This window comes from Idiotropiscis lumnitzeri, chromosome 5, assembly GCF_059441095.1.
Source record: "Idiotropiscis lumnitzeri isolate Australia: NSW breed Sydney's pygmy pipehorse chromosome 5, RoL_Ilum_1.0, whole genome shotgun sequence".
Lineage (NCBI taxonomy): Eukaryota > Metazoa > Chordata > Actinopteri > Syngnathiformes > Syngnathidae > Idiotropiscis > Idiotropiscis lumnitzeri.
Genome location: NC_142395.1, coordinates 26,166,598 through 26,190,304, shown reverse-complemented (window position 1 = coordinate 26,190,304; position 23,707 = coordinate 26,166,598). Strand labels below are relative to the sequence as shown.

The window sequence follows — 23,707 nt, the reverse complement described above, 5'->3', positions numbered from 1 at the left end:
AGAGAGAGAAAAATATGCATGCGGTTAGCATTATATTATGTCGTTCATTAAATTCATAAGAACTGTTCATCAACAATCATATGTACTTAAGTAGAGTGTGAGTACCATTGCCAGCGTTGGTGATGAATTAGACCCCTAGGGAGAGTGGCTGATGGCGAATCACTTTCCCACATTATGTAAGCAAGAGGTCAGCAGCCGGCTGTGAGGCCTAAGCCACTGACGCGTTTGTGTAATGTGGAGCTTACATCCTCTTATTGTCCCTGCCGTACTGTAAGATTGGGACCAACAAGACGCGTTATGTTTAACCGTACTGTATTTGCATCTCGCGCAGTATTATTGTTGGGACCAAGTTAATTGCACCTGCGTCTCTAGTATAGTTGTCAAATGAGATCACGCTTACATTAAGGAAACGATAATATTGATATTGTATACAAGCACCATTTTTGCATTTTGTGTTATGTTTTTGTTTTAAGCACAATTGTTAGTTCTGCATTTCTTTTGGTGAGAGACTATTTCACAGCTGGGTCGCTGAACAAAAAAGGTTCACAAAGGGAGGGGTGGAGAGGTTTTCGATCCGTCGCCACAATAAGTGATGGACATGGGATCAATATCGACATTGACAAGGCAGCTGTCCTGTGAAGGGGCCTGCTTTGAAAGGACAAGCTCATTTCCATGATGTTTTTCTTTTTTTTTCCAGTCAGCAGAGAACATTTGGCGTGCAGTTCGCCGCTGATATTGAGGGGTCTGCTCTTATCAATTCAGCTTTGCTCACATTGATAATGGAAAGTGAAATGTTTGGATACAAGTGTAGAAGTCAGCTCATTGCGGTGCTGAAGTCTCTATTTCAAAACATGTCAACAGTCATAGGTCACACGTGAATGCACACTTTTATTTTTAGCTAGAGTCCAATAATAGATGCATTAGGTGCATTAATTTAGCTGTTCATTTCCTAAAATGTATAGGTTATTACTAGTATTTATTTAACTTTTTTAAAATACTGTTTTTCTATGGAGTCCCTAAAGGTCTATATTTATTGTATTAAATATTGATGAATTCATTATAAATATCTTATTTTTCTGCATAAAACATAAATCATCTGTGGAAATGTTTTATTTTTCTTTAGTTTTTAACACTTCAACTTTTCGCGGATTTTTGCTGTTCATGAGTGGGCTCGGTCTCTCTCCCCCGCGAAAAGTTGATACGTCTGGGGTTCACTAGTAGCACTAGCAACACACAGTTCTCAACAAGAGCACAATTTTGCCTTACTAGTAGTATCGGATAGTTGCCCAAGGAGGGCAAAGAGCAGACTAGTACGTAAATTGATATCAGGAATATCAAATCCGTTTAAGTGGGAAGTAACGTACAATGTACTCTCCACGTCTACCACTAGATGTCGCCATACATTAAAAACTTTCAGCTAATGGGGAGCGTTGATTGATGAAGGTGAAGAGTCCGGTGGAGGGTGGGCCTCCAGTGGGCCACTATCCCCCCTCCCTAGGCTCCACTCAGCAGTCGCGGGCGACCAAGCCCCTCAGTCAGTCAGTCAGTCGCACCGCGGTCCGTTCGGAGGAAGTCGCTATGACACACTAGCTAGCATGCAAGGACAATTCACGTAAATGGCGCTTGTCAAAAGGAAAATATATCAGCGTTTGCTGTTCTTTGCCACTTTTCTTCCAATCTCAGGTACGTTGGCGTATGTTTTTTTTTTCTTTCAACGCAGACTTTTTAATCATTTATTTTGAAATTGTTTCGGATCGGTCAGCACGTGAGCTGGAGTAACACTAACACACAGGAGTGTTGTTGGTTCACGGAAGGTCCGGCGACCTCAGCATCAACCATGTGTTGAAATGAAATCTGGCATTTTAATCTTTTAGGGAAGTCACTTGGTTATTATGAAAGACATTGATGAGTGGTGCTTTGTGTTGTTTACATTTTTTCTCATTGTTAGGATGCCAAATGCAATTTTAGATGGATTTTTATAGCTTTGAAATGGATGCTTGGAGTCTCAGTCACACAGTGTATGTAGAATTTGTGAACAAATGTAGCCTGTTACTACATTAGTCTGTGTTTTAATTAAAACCAAAATGTAAAAAAGTTTTTAAAAAAACAAAAGCATACATTTTGCATAAGCTGTTTAGTTTGGGGGGCATGTTTCAGACCCACTCGTGATGAATAAAGGCTATTTACAATTTTTAAAATAAAAAAATATATATGATTTTAACACGCCTAAAGTTATTAAAACACACCTTTTAAAGTATTTATAGTGCCTGTTATCACTCTTTTGCTGTTGTTAAATGTACGACTAGCTAACTTTTCTCTGAGGAAATGAAGTGAAGACTTGCTTACACAGTTCTCTAAATAAGAGGTTAAATGTGCTTGCTTCAAGCTATTCATTTGTCACTTTGCCACCACGTAAGACAATGATATTCAACCCCGCACCCAATAAAAAAAATTGAAAACTAACACTTTGAGGGACCAACCCCCCCGACCAAAAAGTTATTTTACTTATTATGTATTTATGATTAATTGACTGTGGGAATTTTACTCTGCTAAATATCGGACTCCGCATCGGCCATCTGTCTGTTCCTAATTTAAAGACCAAACCATTCAATTATTTCATCTATCTTCATGCGAAACGTTGGAGACCTGCGAAAGGAAGCCAGCATTGATACGTTACGTCATTATGAACTTTCAAACGACTGATAATTTAAAACACACGGAGCCACAACAAATACAAAACATCCACTAAACTCGCAGGAATATAGTCTGTTAGCCGTGCAGAAGCAATGACGGGAGCTTAGTAGGGGACCTTCTCTTCCTCTTGCTCTTAATACACTACATTTCTTCCGGTAGAGCTCAGCGCTTCCCAGCATGTTGTGGCACAACGTGATACTTCACTCAAGTTGCGGAACTTCAAACTATCAATTAAGCGTGATAAAAACAGGTAGTCAACGTTTAATACCCTGAGAATTTTTTTCTGACTGCTTTCCTCTCTTTTTCAGGTATCTTTTGCTTCAGCGAATTATTTTTCATTAAGGAGCCCCACGATGTGATGGTCATGCGCAAAGAAGCCATCATTCTGGACTGTCAGGCGCACGGGGAGACGCCGATCGACGTCCGATGGCTGCGAAACGGAGCGAAAGTGGTGGAGAATGAGCGGGTCTACCTGCTCTCCAACAGCTCTCTTTACATTTCCGAAGTGGAGAGCAGACGAGGAGACAAATCAGATGAAGGCTTCTATCAGTGCCTTGCCCAGAATAAGTACGGAGCCATCCTCAGCCAGAGGGCCCGGCTGACAATCGCAAGTGAGTAGTAGTAGGAATCGTTTTGCGTTCTGGCTGTTTGTTGAGCAACACAAATGAAGCTTTTTATTTTTTTTTTTAAAGCTTGTAGCCGTCGCGTTCCATAAATGACATTCTACTACATTGCCATGCTGATTTGAATTGGATTAATTATTCAGCGTTAATTTATTTGCACATGAGCTTTAAGAAGTTATTTTTTGCAAGACAGTGTTGCATTCAGTGTAGCTGCGCTGGAGGAAGGAAAGATACTGTTTGAAAGTGGGACGTGTCCATTGGTGTGTTAATGAAGGAGCAGCGCTGTCCGGGATACCACCTCCCAAAGCTAAGGAGCAGATGACCCCTATTCACTGGCCCGGGCTTTCATGTTATTGCACCCTGATCGTTGGAGGAATTGTTCTTTTGGAATGCATTCTCCCTCAATGCTGTGCTTCTTCTTTAAGGGGGGGGGTGTCCAAGCTAGAATTGTGGGAGATCTCTCTCGCCTGCTTCTATCACCACCAAGGCAAAAATTTTGCTTGCTGCCTCATTGGATATTTTTGGGCAAGATTGTCATAGATTTCTTGTTCAGTGAAATGAAGTAAGACTTGTTGTACTAACGTCGCTCGATTGAAAGCTGTGTGAGCATTTAATCAATATCCTTGACATCGCTCTTTAGGTCCATGTTCTAGTTTGCTCTTTGTCCTCACTAGTAATCACACTAGTAGCTTGACTAGGGTGTAGTCCTGCAGAGGAACGACGGCAATACATCGCAATAAAACACTTCAGCCAGTGCATTACAATCAATATACAACGCCGCAGTGCTAAAAAATACGTTCCTATTTTTCGTAAGATAAATTGTTCGTGGGTTGATTTACTTTTTTCTGGTATATCTCCAGATGGTACACCCGCACCACTTATCCAAAAATGATGCATCGAAAGCTCGGTTGGAGGGTGAGCCTCCTTGCTTGAGCTTCCGCCCGTCCATCCGTCCATCCACTGCATATCCTCACTTGGGTCACGCGCAGAACGATTTCCGTTTTTCAAAGTCCAACTTTCAAATATCACCAAATGCCGCTCTTTCGCTGCCTGAGCGGCGGCGAACGCAGAGCCTCCCGTCTAGTCGGTAATAATCGGATTTTGTCCTGCTAACCTTGCCTGCCGCAGTGGTGTTAAGGGAGCTAGTGAGGTCTAACAGTGACCAACATTGCATCTGAATTTTGGTGGCAATTGGTCACCATTTTTTTTTTCCCATGCAGACCTATTCAATGCCAATGTTCAGCCCAATTAAGTGTCCCGTTAAGATAGACGGCTTTCTATATTTCCCTGACTTTTTGTGTTGGACTTTTCTGCCTCTTTGTGAAAAGGTGTTCCTAGTATTCCATCTGGTCATTTGCTGAGCTGTTGCCCATCCCGTCTGATTTTGGGCGTGAGGCGGGTACACTCCAGACTGGTCGCCAGGCAATCGCAGTGCTGTCGTTTAGTGCTGCTATTTACATGTTTAAAAATGTACAAAATCTTTCATCGTTAAGTAACACGATCTAAGAGTTACTGTTCCCTGGTGGCACTGAAGCTGTCGTCTCGTTAAAAAAAACAGCATATTAAGTTAATAGTGAATGTAAGGGCAGCTTGTAAGTGTTACTAGTTTGTTTTAAAAAAGACACTTAAGCCTGCTTGAGGGTCTATCTGGAAGCTCATAAAATTTGCACATACCTGAGAAATGCTCAGTTGAAGGACATGGTGGGAACGAGGGGGGGCGGGGGGGATTGTTGTGCCACACACACACACACACACACACACACCCGAACGTGTATTGCCACCAGCCTAAATGACCAAACTTTATTGCAGGTCAGTTGTGGCCGCAGGCTTTGCACAATTGTTCTCTCCTGCCATAGAATGACAAGTTGAAAACCTCGTTCACGCTCACTGTTTTCTTCCATTATTCCGAATGTGTGCCCACAAGGAAATCTGTCTGTCTTGATATCGGTGGGCAGAACCACACTGTAAACACAAATAAGTTAGCAGAACTCCCAATGGACTCACTTTTTTTTTCGAGTTGAGTGATTTCAAAGTCAAATGTATCCAAATCAGATTATTGTTTTAATCCATTTGCTTTTATTTGTTGTGATCTATTACTTATTTGGTGAAGCATTTTTGCATTAACTTGTATTTTTAACACATGCTATATAAAGTAATTTAATTAGTAAATATTCTCTTTTTGAAATAATAGAATCAAGACTTTCGGGAAATTACGACATTTTATTAAGTTACAGCTAATTTATGTTTTTTAAGTGATGCATATCCAAAAAAATTGTACAGTTCAATTTAATCAAATATTACTCGTACAGCGAATGAGTGATTAGCACGTCCGCTTCACAGTTCAGCGGTTCAGTGTTCGATCCCAGGCTCCGGGCTTCCTGTGTGGAGTTCGCATGCTCTCTCCGATCCTACGTGGGTTTCTTCCCACATTCCAAAGACACGCATGGTAGTGTGATTGGACGCTCTAAATTGTCCCTTGGTGTGAGTGTGAGCGCGAGTGGTTGTTTGTCTTTGTGTGCCCTGCGATTGGCTGGCAACCATTTTAGCAACCAGCGCGCCCACGAAACTCATGAAGAGAAGCGGCTTGGATAATGGATGGATTATTCGTACAAATTACTCATAAAAGGATAACAAGTTGTAGCAACTTGACATAGTTGCGTTAAAAGTACTTCATGTAAAACTTTGAGTATTGTCTACTTAATATATTTAATTATTTTGAAAAAATGGTTTCATAGTGCACGTGAGTTGCTCAACCCCTGCAAGGCTAATTAGATCAGTTGAGTAGACATTGATTCTAAGTTTACATGTTGTTTGTGCTGTGGGGATACTAGTTTACCAATGCGACGGTCACTAGAGCACAAAGGTGAGAAGGGATTTGGCCCTGATGAAGTGGAATGTGACACATGAGCCATGTCATGTGACTTTTGTCAATAGACTTCAGGTTAATGGGAGATTTCAGCCCATCACTTGGTTCGATGTTATGACTTCTTGCTTGTCAGCTCAAGTTTTCTTGCTATAACAAGAAACACCTCTCAGGTTACTTGTACAACTCCGGCTTTCTAGTAGTGGACACCTGGTTGCTAGCAAGATATTGTAAATGTTTCAACTGAACGATATGACAATTGAGCAAAAACAAATTGGGGATATCATCGTATTAAAAATATCATGTAAATAGAAACTGATTTTTGGGTCCAGGAGAAACATATAGCACGTTGCGTTTAAATAAATAAATAAATGTTGACATTATTTTTCTTCTGAGTAAGTCACAGTGTCCCATTAATGGTGAGCTATCATTAGAACAAGCGCGTGGGCTACTCCTGTTGTCCTTGGGGCTAAGTAGAACCCGCTGGCACCAGTTTAAATTTTTTCTAGCACAATACACATGAATCCACAAATCTAAAAGGCATCCGTATTTGCACAGTGTGTCTTTTTGTCTTGCTCCCTTCCTCCTCCTCCTCCGCCATGCGTAACTGCTCACCCCTCCCCTCTCTGTTCGCTGAGGAAGAGTAAAACAAGTTAATTGGAGGGAATTCACTTCAAAGAGGCGGCTCGTTTACTCAAGTCTGCTAGCGGCCAATCATATTGTGTCTTACGTAGAAGCGCCCTCAAAAAAGAAGAGGAGCGCTCATTACTGCTGACAGCCACTTGTAGCGGTTATTGAAACGTTGACTTTTTCAAATCGCGACAAACTGCCAAACCGGCAATCTGCATATTTCTGGCTTCAACATTACGAAACATTTGAATGGCACTCTGGTCTTTCTTATCCTCAACTGGTGGGTCGGGACCCAAAAGCGGGTCGGGTGGTAAATATTACAAGCATTGCCTCGGTCCCTTTTGGGCCCAACACTGGGTTAGCTATTTCACTCAATTTGGGTAACTTTTAACCCAGTCGTTGTAAAAGTGAAGGTTAGTGATAAGACGAGCAGCTTGACAAGTGGTCGCCATCTTTGTGGAATTTTCTAAAAACATTGAAGGAGTACTTTAAATACCTCTTAAATCCTCCATAACAAATACATACCTGAAAAAAAACCGGTTGACCTCTGAAGTAGAAAACATATTGGACTGCTAACACTGCTCTTCTCAGCAACAATCTTCCATTTGTGCTCATTTTTAGGGTGTTTTTCAGAATTCTTGGTGCATTGTGCCTAGTTTGAAGCGGCTATTCCAACCAGACCCTGCATTTTGTCAGTCTGTCATTTTTGGGAAATCTTGTCACATTGCTTATAAAGCGATGGAGACTTTCGACTTGCGTGCAAATTCTGCTTTACGTCACCACTGTAGAAGTCAAATATTTAATCCCAGGTTAAAGTAAAATAAATATGCAGGACAGATATGGTCCCCGAGCCTCGAGTTTAGTTCAAAGTGGAACATATTTAGTGACCTGTCTTCCACTCAGGAACAGAAGTCTCATTTAAATCTAAATCGAATAGTAACCTAATTAATGTCATGGCTAACAACTGTAGCCCTATTCACACGACCTGTAAAAGCCAGCGCTTTTCCATGTCTCTCCTCTGTACTCAATTTTCTCCCTTCCGAGATCGTATCACACCTTTAACATGGACGGCAAACTGCTTTTGTGTAAGCGTATTCCGTGATGCTCGGCGATGGGGGTTTACGTTTAACAACTGACACTCGGTTCTTCCTCCCTGATGTACTTAAAGCAATTGTCACATGCGCAATTGCCTGACAAGACGCTGGCTTTGTGATCGAATTATCTGATTGCTGGATGATGTGTTGGTTGTGTGAAAGCACTTGCAGCTCGCTGGGTTGGGCGAGAAAGGCAAATGCATCTTCTGTGGTGTCTACGACGCTCTTCTATATTATGTACCACTCTGGTGAAGTCTTATTTGTCACGGGCCATATGTAAAAAGGCCCACTTGCGTTGAGTGAAAATCAACGATACAAAGGCAATATAATAATAATAAAAAATATATATATTTTAAATGTAATTAAATAAAATACTTCCATCCCCCATCCCTACATTTCAACAAATTGAAACACTTAAATTTGGAGTTTATTTGTGATCTTCTATGCATATTCTACTTGCTCTTAGTTACACTACATTTCTTCCAGGAGACGTCAGTATTGCCTGGCATGATGTGGCACAATGTGGTATACAGTCTTGTGTTTAAAAAAAAAAAAAAAAATCGACTGTGATATAGTGGGGGAACACTGCATTTCATTTGTCAAAATGCCTTCGATTAAAAATGGCGCTAAAACAGCAATGCTGAACTTTTACATGCTATTCTATTTCGAGGTATCAGTTGGATTCCAGTGGAGTCCTTGTGGGTTCCGATGGACACAGGTCCTGTATCAGGCCTTGTAGTTTATAATAAACAGTTAAAAGATCCAGTAATACCCCAGAATACCAGTATGGCAAGCTGTTCTCTCCTGCCGTTGTAGGGCTTATTTTCTTGAAATAACCCTCACACGCCGTTATTTATAGTTGCTAAGGGCATGTACTTGTGTGCTACTACGAGGAACTCTAATAGCGCAAGAGCAAACTTTGCAGCGTGCAAGCTATGGCTCAGATGAATGAAATGGCCGTAAGTGAGACAACAGAAAGCACGGAATCTTGTTTTTCCTCCTCTGCTGGACACGAAAGGTTACCATGGTTCCCCTCAATGGAAGGCTCAGAGGTCAAAGGTCTCCCTAAATTGTTCAGGGGATGGAGGGGAGCGAAAGACCGCCCAGTTCACTAAGATTCCGTCTAGTAATACTTAAAGTTCCTCGGTTATGCATAAATAGCAATCAAAGTTTTTATTTTTATTTTAACTTTTTATTATTGTGTTTGAATTGGTGTCAAACTGGTCTGAATCCGATTTGAATTTGTTTAATTGTTCAGCCTTAATAAAATAACTCTCAACCCTGTAAAACGGAGCACCGTTTTTGTAAGTACAGTTCATGTTCTGTATCTCGTTCATTTATGCAGGTGCTCTTGTGTTGTGACCCGTTTGGGTTATACCCAAGATATCTCAACGCAAACGAAAGGTGCCGTTAAACAATTGTACCTATTTACACGTTTACCTTTATTTTGGAGATTAAAGACAATGCAGTCACTGTGTGCGGTGAGGACAAGGCGAGTGTTGAATGACTGAAAAACTTTGCAGACGAGATAAGGGGTAGCAGGACGAGGGGGGGGGGGTGAGTGCTCCCCCCCCTCAGCGCGGTGCTTTCAGGGGTCATGCTGCTCATGGGAATAGTTCTTTGTGCAGGCCGGCGGTCACTTGACTGTCCTGCAGGCTAGGTAGAGCAGCCGCACATCCGCCAGCCCACCACTGATTGATTTGTTGGCGTTTTTTTTTTTTTTTCACTTTGCATTCTTCTCCTCTCGCTTATCAGGCACGCTTTCTTTCTTTGGAACCACTGTGTGTTGTTAAGGCCTCTTTTCTTCAATTAATTAGTGACCCAACTCAAGAGAACTGCAATGACTGATGTGGGTTGTGACAAAACACAGAGTTCTTTTTCTAAATTTTTTAGTAGCGCTTTCAGGGTGGGATTATTTCTTTTTTTTTTCGGGCGACATTCTTTTAGCTCGCAGCCTAATGATTGAGATGATTCATTTTAATTTCTCTCTTAAATGGTCGGAGAGATTATTGGAAGCATCCATGTAGTTAAATCACAGAAGTGATTACAAGTGTTTCAACTAAGAAGACGCGCTGCTCGAGTGATTTGGGGAAAATATGTGAGCAATTAAGGTGCTGTTATGCCCTCGCATGTGGGCAAGGAGAGTCAGCGATGTACTTTTAGCCGTTTACTGAACAAGATAAATGCTCAAACGCACACAAAAAAATATAAACGTTGACAAGAAGCCGCTATTTTTTGTTTATTTTTATTTATTTATTTATTTATTGAGTGATTCATTTTAATTAATTAATTTATTTATTTATTTTTGGGGAGGGTGTTTCCAGTCAATGTTTTTCGTGGAAAAACACTTCTTGGCGGTATATCCCTGCTTCAAGAATTTTTGGGGTTAAAAGAATATTTATAAGAATTTTTTTCAGTACATTCATAATAAGAGTCAATTACTCACTGATTCCGATCGCCCACTAAAATTATTTCATAAAATCTGCTTATTTTTCTATGTTCTCTTTTATTGTTGAAACACAATTAAAATAACCCAAAGTGTGCTAAAACGAAGAAAAAAATTCCAAAGAGGTTTTAAGGATCATTTTAGAGCATTATGGTAACTGCCTGCATGTCTTTTGTGCCTCTTTTCTAACAGCTATGTAGTTTGAGTCCAATCCTTAGCCGTATAGACCAGAGACTGATCACAGTAACCAGAGCAGAGAGGCTGAACTAATTCCTGGTATTTGTAAGGGAACCTTTGTTTGGGCTTGACCTGTCCACTGACCTCCCCGTTTGCTTAGTTGATGGCATCTGTTGCAAGGAACAGAACAAAAAAGTAACATCGAACTTTGAAGTTTACGCGGGACATTAAAGTATTCATTTAAAGTATAAGCCAACTTTGTTACCATTATTTATCAATGTATTTATTTCCATTTTTAGGAAATGCGGCTTTCTCATTGATTAATGACAACGTCAACCGGGATAGGCTAGGGAACAGGATTAACCGTAGAAGATGAATGGATAGTTGGATGGATTTTTGAGACAGCAAAAAATACTCTGCAATTTTTTTAAAGTAAGCAGTGACATGACAAAACATCAGCAGCTAAACAGCCGACAAATCTGCAGAGGGGTGGCCGGACCATGCATAGTTCTGCCTGAGCTGGGTGCTAGGCGGGATTTGTGGAGGTTAGAAGTCAGAGGTCAGCTTGCTGGCTGGGGCAGATGGTCAGCTTCTTTTTGCTTTTGTGGAATGGGCTCAACGACTATTGTGGTTGAAATTGTTTAAAAGAAAAAAAAAAGATACAAATGATCAGTGAAAATAAAAAGAAGACACCACTCTGTAAATGATGTCATTTTGTTACTGTCTATCAACTGGGATGTGTTACAAATTAATGCGCACATTTGGTGCCCTTTAGTAAAACATCACCATCCCGGTCTTTTCTCATCTGTGAGTACAGCCCTGCAATTATCGATTTTTCACTTTGATTTCGTAGATGATAAATAATCAACGATCACCCCGCTGTTTGTCAATCCGGCATGATTTTCCATGAGGATAAGTGCTGCTCATCTCTCCTGCCCTGCAGTCATATCACTCTAGCATTAACATGGGGGTGGGTGACAGGGTGAGTTTGTGAGAAGAAAAAAAAAGGGTGGGTGGGGTTGTGGGGGGTGGGGGGGGCTGGGATGCCTTTGCCAGTTGTGTTTTGACATCCAGCGGCCACGGTGGATCTTAGAACAGAGGGGCAACAGCTCAGCACTAATCTGATGAAACATGAAACTGGTTGCCCTCTACAACCCCCCCACCCCCTCCCCTCCAAAAAAAGTACTGGATCCTGACAAGAGTTTGCTTCTTGTCTAGCAAAAACGCAACTGACTGAGCACAAAGCTATAATTTTCACACCAGTGCAACTTTGCAACACTAAAAGTGACGGTTTGCTCTGTTCTGCTCCAGGTATTTCATCGTTTACAATCCAGCCAAGTTCCATCGTGGTCACCGAAGGCTCAGTTGCCAGATTTTCCTGCAAAATCAGCGCGCACCCTCCTCCCATCATCACTTGGGAGTTCAATCGGGTTACATTACCCCTCGCCACTGAAAGGTATGCACTCTGATGTTTTCACTCCACCTTCGTCCTATTTATTTTTCTCATGCTTGTTGGTCGGCAGGATTATTTTGAAATGCTGCCTATCTGCTTGTAGCGTGATTTTAGTATTTTGTTGAATTTCTTTTATTTGTGTAATCCAGAATCACTGTCCTGCCCAGTGGCGCTCTTCAAATTTACGGGGTGCAGCGCGCAGACAGCGGCAATTACCGCTGCGTCGCCACCAACATTGTGAACCGGCGACGAAGCATGGAGGCCACGCTCACCGTTATCGCTGGTAGGTCCCAATGTTCTGTGTTACGCACACGGTCTTGTGCACTTTTCCAATCGAAAAATTAATTTTGATTCATTAGCATCTCTGTATTCCATTATTTACCGTATTTTCCGGACTATAAGCCGCTACTTTTTTCCTAGATTTTGAACCATGCGGCTAATACAAGGGTGCGGCTTTTCTGTGGATTTTCTCTTTCACCGGTGGGGGGGCGCTCTATAGTTCAGAAAATAGGCTAAATAAATCTAAAAAAAAAAAAAATTCTCTTGGTTCCGTTCTGTTTTAATTTGCAAAGTTGTTGCCGTGTTTAAAGGCCTGTTTACGTAGCTTTATGTGCATTCACAGTACATAATACATAATCGTTCTGTACATGCAGTAAACAACTAATTTTTTTCAACATAGAAAACTGCGGCTTGTAGCCTGATGCGGTTTCTATATAATTTTTTTTTAAAACTATAGAAAAAAAAAAATAATTTTGTGAGATAAATAATAATAGACCCAACATAGTATATTCCGAACTGCTCCATATTGTATCCTTAGCAAAGTTGTGCTGTTATTTTGTGTTGTTGTGTAGAATTTTTATCTCATTGCAATGTGATCGCGGCATTATTAAAATATGGATTACCATTGTCATATCATATATGCTACATAAAACCTGCACTAATGCTCTCCCCGCCGTCTTGCAGCTCCCAACCCCCGGCATCTCCAGAGGCCACACATCATCGCCGGGCCGCAGAACATCTCTGTGTCGGTGCATCAGAGCGCCACTTTGGAGTGCGTGGCCACAGGCAACCCCCGACCTATCATCTCCTGGAGTCGAGCGGACAGCAAATCTATTGATGTCTACCACACCAAAGTGCTGGGAAATGGCAACCTCATCATTACGGACGTCAAACCTCAGCACAGAGGAGTCTACGTGTGTCGAGCCACCACCCCTGGGACACGAAATTTTACTGTCGCAGCAGCCAACGTTACAGTACTTGGTAAAGATACACGTTTATGTATTATGTTCTATTTACATCCACCAGAAAGACATTTAGCGCCCACGCGCTTGTTCTTAAGATAGCTCACACGGCTAAATACGGTGGAGTGCCTCTCCTCTAACTCCCAAATCTTAATCTGAAATGTGTTGATTTATGCTCTTAACTGGCTTTTTTTTTTTTCCATGAACAGAAACACAGTTATGCTTGTTCATTTACTTAATCATTCTTTAAAGAAAACATGAGTGGTCAGGCAAAACAAAACAAGACAATGTGAACATTTCAGGTGTGTTATTAATTTCCTTCCTCCCACTTCCTACACAGCACCGCCATCTTTGGTGGAGTGGCCGGAGAGCCTGACGCGTCCCCGTGCCGGCACGGCTCGCTTTGTGTGCCAAGCTGAGGGGTTTCCAACGCCTCAGATCACCTGGCTCAAGAACGGAGAGCGAGTTCACTCCAATGGTCGAATTAAGATGTACAGCAGGTGTAGTCATTTGAATATGCTTCAATTAGACATGATGGCCACTCATGACTCAAGCTCTTTGATTCCCTCAGAAAATGCAACTGCTGCAATTTGGCAGCATTTTGGCTTCAGGCCTGATGACAGCAACGAGCCAACAAATGCAATTGGGGCTGTGTGCAAAATCTGCATGTTGATACTAGTGGCGAGAGGTGGAATTGCATGTAAATATGAAATTGTGCAATAATACTACAAACTACGATTGTAGTTTCGTTCATTGTCATATGACCTCCCGTAGCACACCACTGAGCGCTATTTGTCACAAAATCAGCAAGTTAATCGGTTTCGTTCATAGACACACGTCAAACCGTCACACGTCAAGTGTGCACCCGGAAAAAAAAAATTGGGGATGTGTAGGAAATAGTTTTAGTTAATTTTAAATAGGAAATTTATTTATTTATTTTTTACTTTATTTTATTTTTTAATTATTTATAAATTTTTTATCACCGATACTCAACTAAAAAATCCCCGCATTAATAATTCACATCAAAACAGTGGGCTCAAGTTGTTTTCGCTCTAATTTGCTCTTGCTTTTTAACTGTCAGTTCTCATTAAAGGTAATTAAGCAACTACAAACGATCCACATGACGATTAAGTTATATGTGTGTGCGCGTGCGTGTGTGTGTGTTTATGTGCATGCGTGTGTGTTGCGTGTGTCCCACAGCAAGCTGGTCATTAACCAGATCATCCCTGAGGACGACGCCATCTATCAGTGCCAGGCTGAGAACGAGCAGGGCTCCGTGCTCGCCATGGCGAGGCTCATCGTGGTCATGTCAGAGGACCGCCCCAGCGCGCCGAGAAATATCCGTGCGGACACCGTGTCCAGCTCCGCCATCTTGCTGGCTTGGGACAGGCCGCTCTATAACTCCGATAAAGTTATTGCTTACTCTGTGCACTACATGAAGGCTGAAGGTGAGTGAAGGAATGCGTGAGAGCGCAAATCATATTTTTATGTGGTGTATGAGCATATATATATATATGTATGTATATATATATATATATATATATATATATATATATATATATATCCTGACGGTTAACGAACTTTAACCATCCACATTTGTCCAGGCTTAAACAATGAAGAGTACCAGGTTGTCATTGGAAACGACACGACTCGCTATATTATTGATGACCTGGAGCCAGCTCGCAACTACACTTTTTACGTGGTGGCCTACATGCCCATGGGAGCCAGTCGCATGTCTGACCACATGTTCCAGCACACGCTCGAGGATGGTGAGGCGAAAACCATCTCCTGCTCTGCATTTCGGTGGTCAATATAAACTTGATCTCTCCTGTCTTGTCGGTTCGCAGTTCCTCTCCGCGCCCCCGAGCTCAGCCTCACCAGCCGCAGTCCCACCGACATCCAAGTGTCGTGGAAACCTCTCCCCGACAAGCTGAGCCGCGGTCGAGTCTCGGCCTACCGTTTGTCGTACCGTACCAGCGCTGAGAGCTCAGCCTCTCAAATTGAGCTGCCGGGAGAAAAGACGCAGTACCTCCTAGAAAACCTGCAGCCTGACACCATCTACCTCCTCCGAATTGTTGCCGCCACCAGTGTTGGGTGGGGCGAGCAGTCTGCTTGGACCTCCCACCGCACCCCGAAGGCATCCAATGCTCAAGGTAAACATGGCCGCCATGGCTTTAAAGTCACCCAAACAAAAGTTACCCCCCCCCTATCGTGGGAGTTATGTTGCAGAACATCATATTTGAAATCTGCAATAAAAAAAAAAATCTTATTTAAATACTCATGGGCGTATTTTTCTGCACTTATTGATTTTAAGGTCTTTGAACACACTTAAAATAAACGTGGCGCAAAAAAGAAAAAAAGCTTAATAGCAGCACCGCAAACCTGAAACAAGCATTGACGAGTGGTTTTCTGTAACTCAAGTACAGTGGTACCTTGACTTACAAGTGCCCCAACTTAGGAGTATTTCGAGTTACAAGCAGTTGCTCGATTTTTTTTTTTTTCTTCTTTGTGTTGCAAAGAAAAATTTCATTCATGTGTTTCAGACACCTAACCATTACATGGTGGCAGTAATTTTTTTTGTGTGTATGTAGTTTGCCAAATAATTTTTTTCCATCAAAGGCGCCAAAAGAAGAGCGAAGTAAGTGGAAGCTGTTGTTGTGCATTGTCTGCTGAAGTTTATTGTCTTACTAAACATCTAACAAAGACAAAACAACAAAATCAACAACAAAAAAAATCACTTGACTGTGTTATAAAAGTCCGTTAGCTTAATGCTAACACACATTGAAAACACCATAGACCGGCTAACAAAATTAGCATCGTTTTAGTTTTTTTATTTAACAGATATTTGTTTTTCTTTTTCACATTTTTCTCAAAAGAAAGAAAAAAAATATTTGGACACGTGCTGTGCTACACATGGACATCACTTACAACATTCTACTAATGGTACCACACCTTAGCTTTCTGTTAAACCATCAAATCGACGTGTATTTAATCGATGTTTGAATTATATTGCACACGGGTGACGAAGGCATCACTGTATTTAAAGCAACGCTAAATTCCGCCGTTCTGTCGAACTGCTTAGAAAGGTTTGCCAATAATCTTGTTAAGGCATTGCGATTGTTACTCACTGACCTTTGCCCTCTGCTGTCAGTAACATTGGAAGGGTTTCAGTCATGGGTCATAAAGGGAACCACTCAGCCCTCCGGGTGGGAAAGAGTAGATGTCCATTTAGAAACTTTGAGGTGGTAAGAGAGTAGGGGCCAGTTGTGGGATTCTGTTTGCTGTTGAAATTCAGGTGTCTGCTAACAGCCATCATTCCTAAAATAAGAATGTGTGAAATTGCTCCCTCTGTCGTCACGGAGGTCGTGCCTGCTGCGGATTAAGTGTGGAGCAGCTGGTAAACATCAAATGAGTTTCACTTTTCAAAGATGACAACTCTGACTAGAAACAGCTTCCTGCAGGGACTGTAACTTCCTGCCAAGAAAAAAAAAAGTTGTTGTGCTTTGACAGCATGGAAAGCCGTTTGAGAATTTACCTGGTCGCGAACGTAAGGTCCATGTGATAATATATTCTTTGTTGTCACTGGTAAGATTATTCTGGGCACTAGTAGAACAACTGCATCCTCACAGATTTTCTTTCCCACACTTACGACTTATCTGGTGTGTTGATTCCGCATAGCACGGCCCCCTCAAAAGTGAGTATCCAATCACAGGCCGCTTTCGTCACCTTCAACGTGAGGCCACCGCGAAGGCCTCACTGTCATCAACTCATGATCTGATTGGCTATCGCAACTGTCTATCAACTGTAAACACCCCTCACACACACAGAATAGACGCCCATGCTATTCTATCTGAAGGCCTGGGAAGAATAGTGCGTGCCACTGGTATTGTGAAATCTGCCTGGCAACACGAGCAAGCTGAATTCTGATTGGATAAAAACTCTAACCTTCTGAAGCTAATTATCAAAGATATCCAATGAATGTTTTTAAACAGCTTTTCCATCTGGACTAGTTGTACAAAATACAACATGATGCAATCTTTTTTTTTTTTTTCTCCGCACAGTTCCTCTTTCTCCTGAGCTGCATTTGGAGCCCTTGAACTGCACCACAATTTCGGTGCGATGGAGGCTGGCACTGAGAAATTCGGCCGGCGTGCAAGGCTACAAACTCTTTTACCACGAGGAGAGCCAGTCTGAGAGCGCTCCGCTTCAACTGCGTGCCTCGGATCACTCGCATGTCATTGGAGGCCTCGGTGAGTTGGCCTTTAATCTCAATTACTTCATTTCACCCGGGTTGATTGGGCACCTTCACTCTTTAAATTGGTGGGGCAACAATTAGGCTTCAGCGAAAATACTGTATTGTTTTCATAATTTTGGATGGATTTTTTTGGAGCTACCATTGACGAATCTTGATTGTCTTTGTAATTTTGATACAATAGTTCAAATGTCATTAGCCTGTTCTTGTGCTCCTGTTTGCCTATACCTTACGTTTGGCCAGCTGGATTTCCCTCTAGTTCTAGTTCTAGTTCTGATAAATTGGTGAAGTTTTGTCCCGTGTCTTCAGCAGCTGCTGAGTAGTGTCGGGAGCACATCACAGAGGTCACTCGCATTCATTGTGGCGTTTTTTTTTTTTTGTTGTTGTTTGGGAGAGGGAGTGAGTCTCACGCGATGCAGTGGACAACTGACCATCTGTGGCCGGAGGGGGTCAACCAGGTGGCCAACAGCTGACTTGTAAATCAGGCCATGTGATGCTTCTATAGCATCCAAAAGAGAGACGAGCGGGTGCAATAAATTGCCTACGGTGCAAAAGCGTGCTTCTTTGGACTTTTCTTTGAATCTTTTGCTTCAAGATATTCCTGCTGCATATTTTACTGCTCGTATTTTCATTTTTGTAAGCTGATTAAAACAGGAAAAATGATCTCCTATGACAGTCAAATATATATTTTTTCACTTGATTTTGGACAGCTGTCTGAGTGCTTTCAATAATAAATTCACAACGTGTGGGAAGATTTCCCGCTAATCGTTAAGGCACAATGTGAACTTAAATTGACATGAAACCAAAGTTTGAGCTAAGTAAGGATTCCGCTTTGCCAAAGGATCGTCTTGGTGGTGTTTTTTTGAAGAGTGGGGACGGCCTATAGCGAAGGCAGATTTACTGTGTGTTTTATTGCCACAAGCAGTGTTGCTGACATCAAAGCCTCTCATTGTGTTTGGCTCTCGGAGTCACAAAGCTGGTTTATTGGCCGAGGCTTGAAAGCGATGCAGCCCCTCACCGGCCGAGCTGTAGGCCAAACAATCAAAAAGAAAACTTAACTATTGCATTGTCCATTGAAAGCAAAGTAAAAAATCAAAACAAGTCACCAGAATTTATTTAGTCCACTCATGTCATACAAATCTTCCCCTTGGAAAATGAGTGGATGGATGGACAATAATTCTGTGAGGACCTTCATAGTAAAGTTTTGTGTTCAGACATTCCAGGAGTATCTAGTGTGTTTTAATTTCACATTTTCTTGTTGTTCTCGTGTGACAGATGTTGAAAACATAGCATCTGGCCTCCTGTGAGGCAACAACACAAACTGTGCCAGTGAAAGTCCTGCTGGGCTGCAGGGACTACCCATTTGCATCTTTCAAGTCTTAAAATAACCTTTATTAGTCCCACAATGGGCAAATTTGCCAGCTTGTTTTCATGGTGGTTAGTGTTCAATTGTGATAGCATTGCTTGGAGGCAGGCATTCTTCGTGTCGTGGAGTTCATACACTTTGAACGCCCTCTACGGATGTTTAATGGGATCCTACGGCTTAGTTAGGTTGGCGTGAGAGGTTTGTGAGTGAATGTAAGAAGCTGTGAGCTTTTTGGTGAGTCCCTTTTTGGGTGAGTTTGTGAGATGTTTCATTGTGCAGAGTTTTTTTTTTTAATTTTAAATTTTAAATTTTTTCATTTTTAATTTTTTCTTCAAATGTGACAGTTTTTTATATTTTATTTTATTTATTTTGTTTTTTGGGTGAGTGTTTTTTTTTTTTTAGTGTGAGATTTATTTTTTTTAGCTGACAATTTCAGTATTTTTATTTTTTTTCCCCTCTTAGGTCACTTCATTTGTTTTTGCAGAGTTGTTGTGTGTTGTCATTTCAACTTACACTAAGAACCAAAACGTGATCATTCCAATTTAAACAAATGCTCTGAGCTGTCTGGTAAGGTCGAATATGACAGTCCCGATTGATTGAAAGCGCACCGGGAGGGACAGGAATGTGTTCCGGAGGTTCCGCTCGGGTGTAAAAGGTGTAACTTTTTCCTCGTATGTGTGTATGGACTGTGTCCTTTGTCTGGCCTGTGAGATGAGCTCAGATAACTCAAACCTTTTGGCCCCATGCAGTGTGTGTACATTCATGCCTCACAACGAAACATCATCCGTTCGTTTCTTTAATACAACCCCGATATTCTGGAGCTCACGTTAAGGATCGTCTTGCGCTGGCATTTGTGTTTGTTTTGTGTGTGTGTGAGGGTGAGAATGAGGATGCAGGGGGGGAACGGGATGATAGATGCTAGGGTGAGGGCTTGTGGGGAGTTGACATTTACGACCCCTGTTCAGGGCAAGCTTGCTTACGGCCTGGGGGGCCTTTCGCAGGGCAGAACAAAACCTCAGGGGCCAATCAGATCTGCATTTTGGCAGTAAAAAGAAAAAAAAAGAAAAGAGTGTCCACTAATGGCCCAAATATGCCCTTAAATACAAACCCCGTGATTTATGGAAGTCGAGCCGTGAGAGATTTACACCAGTGGGAAGGACAGGAAGAAAGTTTACTCAAGGAATGTCTACGGACCGAAAAAGGCAGTGGTATTCTAAGAATACAGTTTGTTGTAATCTCGGCAGATGAATAATTCAGGCCTCGTGGATTGAGTAGTCGATGAATGGTTTATGTAAAGAGCTATATTTGGGAACTTTTATGTGTGATTGAGTGCTTTTGGGTTTATTAACTTTTATGTGTGATTGAGTGCTTTTGGGTTTATTTCTATTAATGGGATAGAAAAACTAAGAAATGTTTTAAAAGCCACAATAAAATGTTGTTTTGATGCTCTTGCGTATCTAACAGATTAACTTCATTTTTTTAATCTTACAAATATAAATAAAGTCGAAGTTAGTTTATCACAGTATATCATAAGTTGGCTGTTTCTTCATTGTTTAGAAAAATGCAAAAGGTTTTAATTGCAGTGGTGCCTTGACATAGGAGTTTTGATAACAATTTTTATTTTTTATTTTTTTGGGAGGTGAGATTTGACTGACGTACCGACGGATGATTACAATTCAATTCGCTTTAAGCGATAAATATTTGAACTTAACTCATTCGCTATCAGCCGAGTGAAAAAATATGGATCTTTGACGTATTTATCCGTCAATGGCAGTGAGTGAGTTAAATTCTGCAGCAACACACAACAGTACTCACAGGCATATTGTCTTTATCCTCTGCGAAGAACGGCAACTCTTAGTGCTGCTTACTGAGACTCACAGCAGTTGTAAAAATCTTCCCTTGTGTCTGCATGACTATTTAATTGCACGCACCAGTCGGAGTTGCGATGAATATATCCTGATACACAAACTGTTGAAATGTTTTTACATTTTTTCTAATTATGTTATTACTCATTTTTATACGTACAATATTTTGCATGCTATTTTGTTTATTAAAAACACATTTATTTATTTATTTTTTTTAGGGAGGCGGGTATGGACTAATAGCATTCCCATTCATTCCAATGTGCGGTGGGTTGAATTTTACTTTGGCAGTGCACAAGCCAATAAAAATGGACCTTGGACCATCAGTTCAGCATTTTAATTCGACTCGCAATAGTATTGTCCTGTTTTTCTACTCACTTCCTGTGCTTGACCCCCCCCCCCCCCCCCTTCCAAAAGAGCCCTATATCCCCTCCTTTTGCAGGATTTTGCTTGCCCGGATTCCGTGTCAAAGGTCAGAGCCCAGATGTCACAGCTTACGCCCCCTGCCCCTCCTGCCCCAAAGCCCCCACTCACCCTGTCAGAGATCCTCTGTGGCATAGTTACGCTTCGTCCTTTGTATTGAGATGCACATTAAGCTTCTCTTTTAAAGTGGCCGCAGAGGCGTCAAAGTTAAGTGTTAAGTCAGGTGCTTCAACTTGGCACCAAAATCTCTGATCAAACAGTTTGTAACTTTATGCAAAGTATGATGGCAAATTTCGGGGGAACTAATAAGATTCCCTGTGAGGCTCTTCTCATATTCCACACCCGTGACCTGAGTTTGCAGTTTTATCTCAAGCTGACCCCCTGGCCTTGGTCTGACTCCATTGCAACTCCTCAGGCCTGTGTGGGGGGAGGAAGCAGAGCCACCCCTCCCCCTCCTAAACATCTCCTCCCTCGTGGACACAACTTTTTCTCAGCTTATTTTGCTAATGTGTAACATTTTATATCTTGATATAGTTATCCTGAAACACTCTGATTACGTCACTTTTATTTGTAAATGACCACGACAGTCGGCACACAAAAGTTACTATAGTTTTTTTTTTTTTTTTTTTTTTTTTTTACAAATGAGGTATAGTCGTGCCTTGAGATACAATTGACTGGAATTACGTTTTGTTTTGTTTTTTGCTTTGACTTGCAAGCAAAACCTTGAGACTAGCTCGATGTCCAGTATATCTGTATGTCTTTTATTATACTGCCCCCTGGTGGCCAAGGCATGCACATCAGAATGCGCAGCACAATGGCCATTGAATTGAAGCAAAAAAAAATGTGGCAAAACCTGGAACATTTCTTTGCATTTTTGTAAATTATGTTGTCACTATTTACTTTTAGAAAGTAGTACCGAGTGCTATGTTTTTAAACAAACATCTTTTATTTTATTTATTTTTTTAGTTTTTTTCTCTTCCAAAATGTGTTTTGCAACTACACTCATAGGGTAGGAACCAATTAGAGTTGCATACAATGATTGTCATAAAAAAAAAAAAAGATTTTCTTGGAAAACTATTACAGCGCTACTTAAGTTTGTATTTTATGATCTTTTCCCCCTTGAGAAAGAATTTGCCCACATGACCAGGGTCCTTAAGGTCACTGTGTCCCCCAACTGCTGTTGACCACCACCAATGTCCTTCCCAGGAGATTTTGTTCGTCCAGTCCCCACCCCTTAAGTTCCAACTGGGGGGCAGTTGTGAATGAATTGAAGTGTCCACTGACCACTGAGCAGCCGGCCTGACCTGGGCAAGGAGAAAGGACCTTTTTTTTTTTTTTTTTTATTCTTGCACTCAAAAGACGGGTGTCAGGGTGATGGATTCGGTCAAAGTCTTATAGTGAGAGCATCTGGCCCGCTGACATCGCTCTCACTCCCAACACCCACTCAGTTCGGTAAAACAGGTTCTAGTAATCCGCAGTGATCACAAGAAGAAATCTTTGTAGTTGTTTATCAGCATCCAAAACTGAAATTCCGCATGGTTTGATTTGGACACGTCTCCCATTTCTCTTTAAATGCAGACCCACGGAAAAAGTACCATGTGAAGCTTCTGGCTTACAACTTCATTGGAGATGGCTACCAGGCAGACCAGACTATCAGCACCCCCGGATGTGTCTGTGAGTTTATAAATGAAAAACATGTGAAAAAAAAAAAAAAATCGAAACGCAACACTTTTGTTTTTGTTACACTCGGCTTTGAGTGTTCTTTTATTGTGGGCAGCCTAAGGCACACCTGTGCAACAATCACGCTGTCTTATCCACAGCTTGATATGCCACACGTGACCTCTCGGCAAAGGCTCACATCTTCAGATTTAGACAGATTTGTAAACAGAAAGAAATACAGCGTCCCCAATAATTTTCCCATCATGCATTTAATGAACTTCTTAGAACGCACTTTCTAAGTATATTCCCCGTCTTTTCTCACTCTTTCAAATGAAAAAAAACTCACAGTTCTCCAAATAACAGGCCAAGCATGCTTGCTTCAAGCCATTTATTTGTTACTCCAGACTGACACATAAAAGAAAAAGACAATTATACCGTGTACAAGTAAATGTTACCGTAATTATAACCCTTCAAACAACGATTAACGCACACAAAGTAACGACACCCACTGTCGGGCAAGTTGTGTGCTCCACTGAATTTGCACAGCTCTAAATTTGGACTTGCCTGCACAGTATGAACACGGATAAAAAAATAAAAAATGCTTGCTTTAACATTCACGAGAAAATGAGAAAGTACTAAGGCCCGACCGATTTCTCAGCTGTTCGCGATCGCCTGGTGCCGCCTCCGCCACCGCCTCACAACGTGTACGCAAAGAGCAACAGTTCATCAACCATCTTTCTTCACTGGGGCCGCCCAGCCTTCACCTCCAGTCACGCCGTCAACTACACCGTCCGCTGCAACCCTGTCGGCTTGCAGAACGCCTCCTTGGTTCTTTACGTGCAGACGTAAGAGCTTGGTCTCCATGCATGCAACACGTGAGTCGCCCTGTCGGCGTCAGGCTGACATTTAATTACATTTCATTTC

At 41.7% G+C, this 23,707-nt stretch overlaps 1 protein-coding gene across 1 annotated transcript in view; it reads left to right on the top strand.

Moving 5' to 3' along the window:
• The first annotated feature begins 1,491 nt into the window (after window positions 1–1,491).
• prtga (protogenin homolog a (Gallus gallus)) overlaps window positions 1,492–23,707 on the top strand; it is a 30,831-nt gene continuing 8,615 nt past the window's right edge. Inside the window, exons 1-12 of the mRNA XM_088297074.1 lie at window positions 1,492–1,683; window positions 3,003–3,305; window positions 11,839–11,983; window positions 12,130–12,263; window positions 12,944–13,240; window positions 13,562–13,721; window positions 14,422–14,669; window positions 14,826–14,990; window positions 15,069–15,374; window positions 17,283–17,471; window positions 22,703–22,798; window positions 23,442–23,628. Coding sequence (XP_088153200.1) covers window positions 1,617–1,683; window positions 3,003–3,305; window positions 11,839–11,983; window positions 12,130–12,263; window positions 12,944–13,240; window positions 13,562–13,721; window positions 14,422–14,669; window positions 14,826–14,990; window positions 15,069–15,374; window positions 17,283–17,471; window positions 22,703–22,798; window positions 23,442–23,628 — 2,297 coding nt within the window. The 5' untranslated portion in view covers window positions 1,492–1,616. The remainder of the gene's footprint in view (window positions 1,684–3,002; window positions 3,306–11,838; window positions 11,984–12,129; window positions 12,264–12,943; window positions 13,241–13,561; window positions 13,722–14,421; window positions 14,670–14,825; window positions 14,991–15,068; window positions 15,375–17,282; window positions 17,472–22,702; window positions 22,799–23,441; window positions 23,629–23,707) is intronic.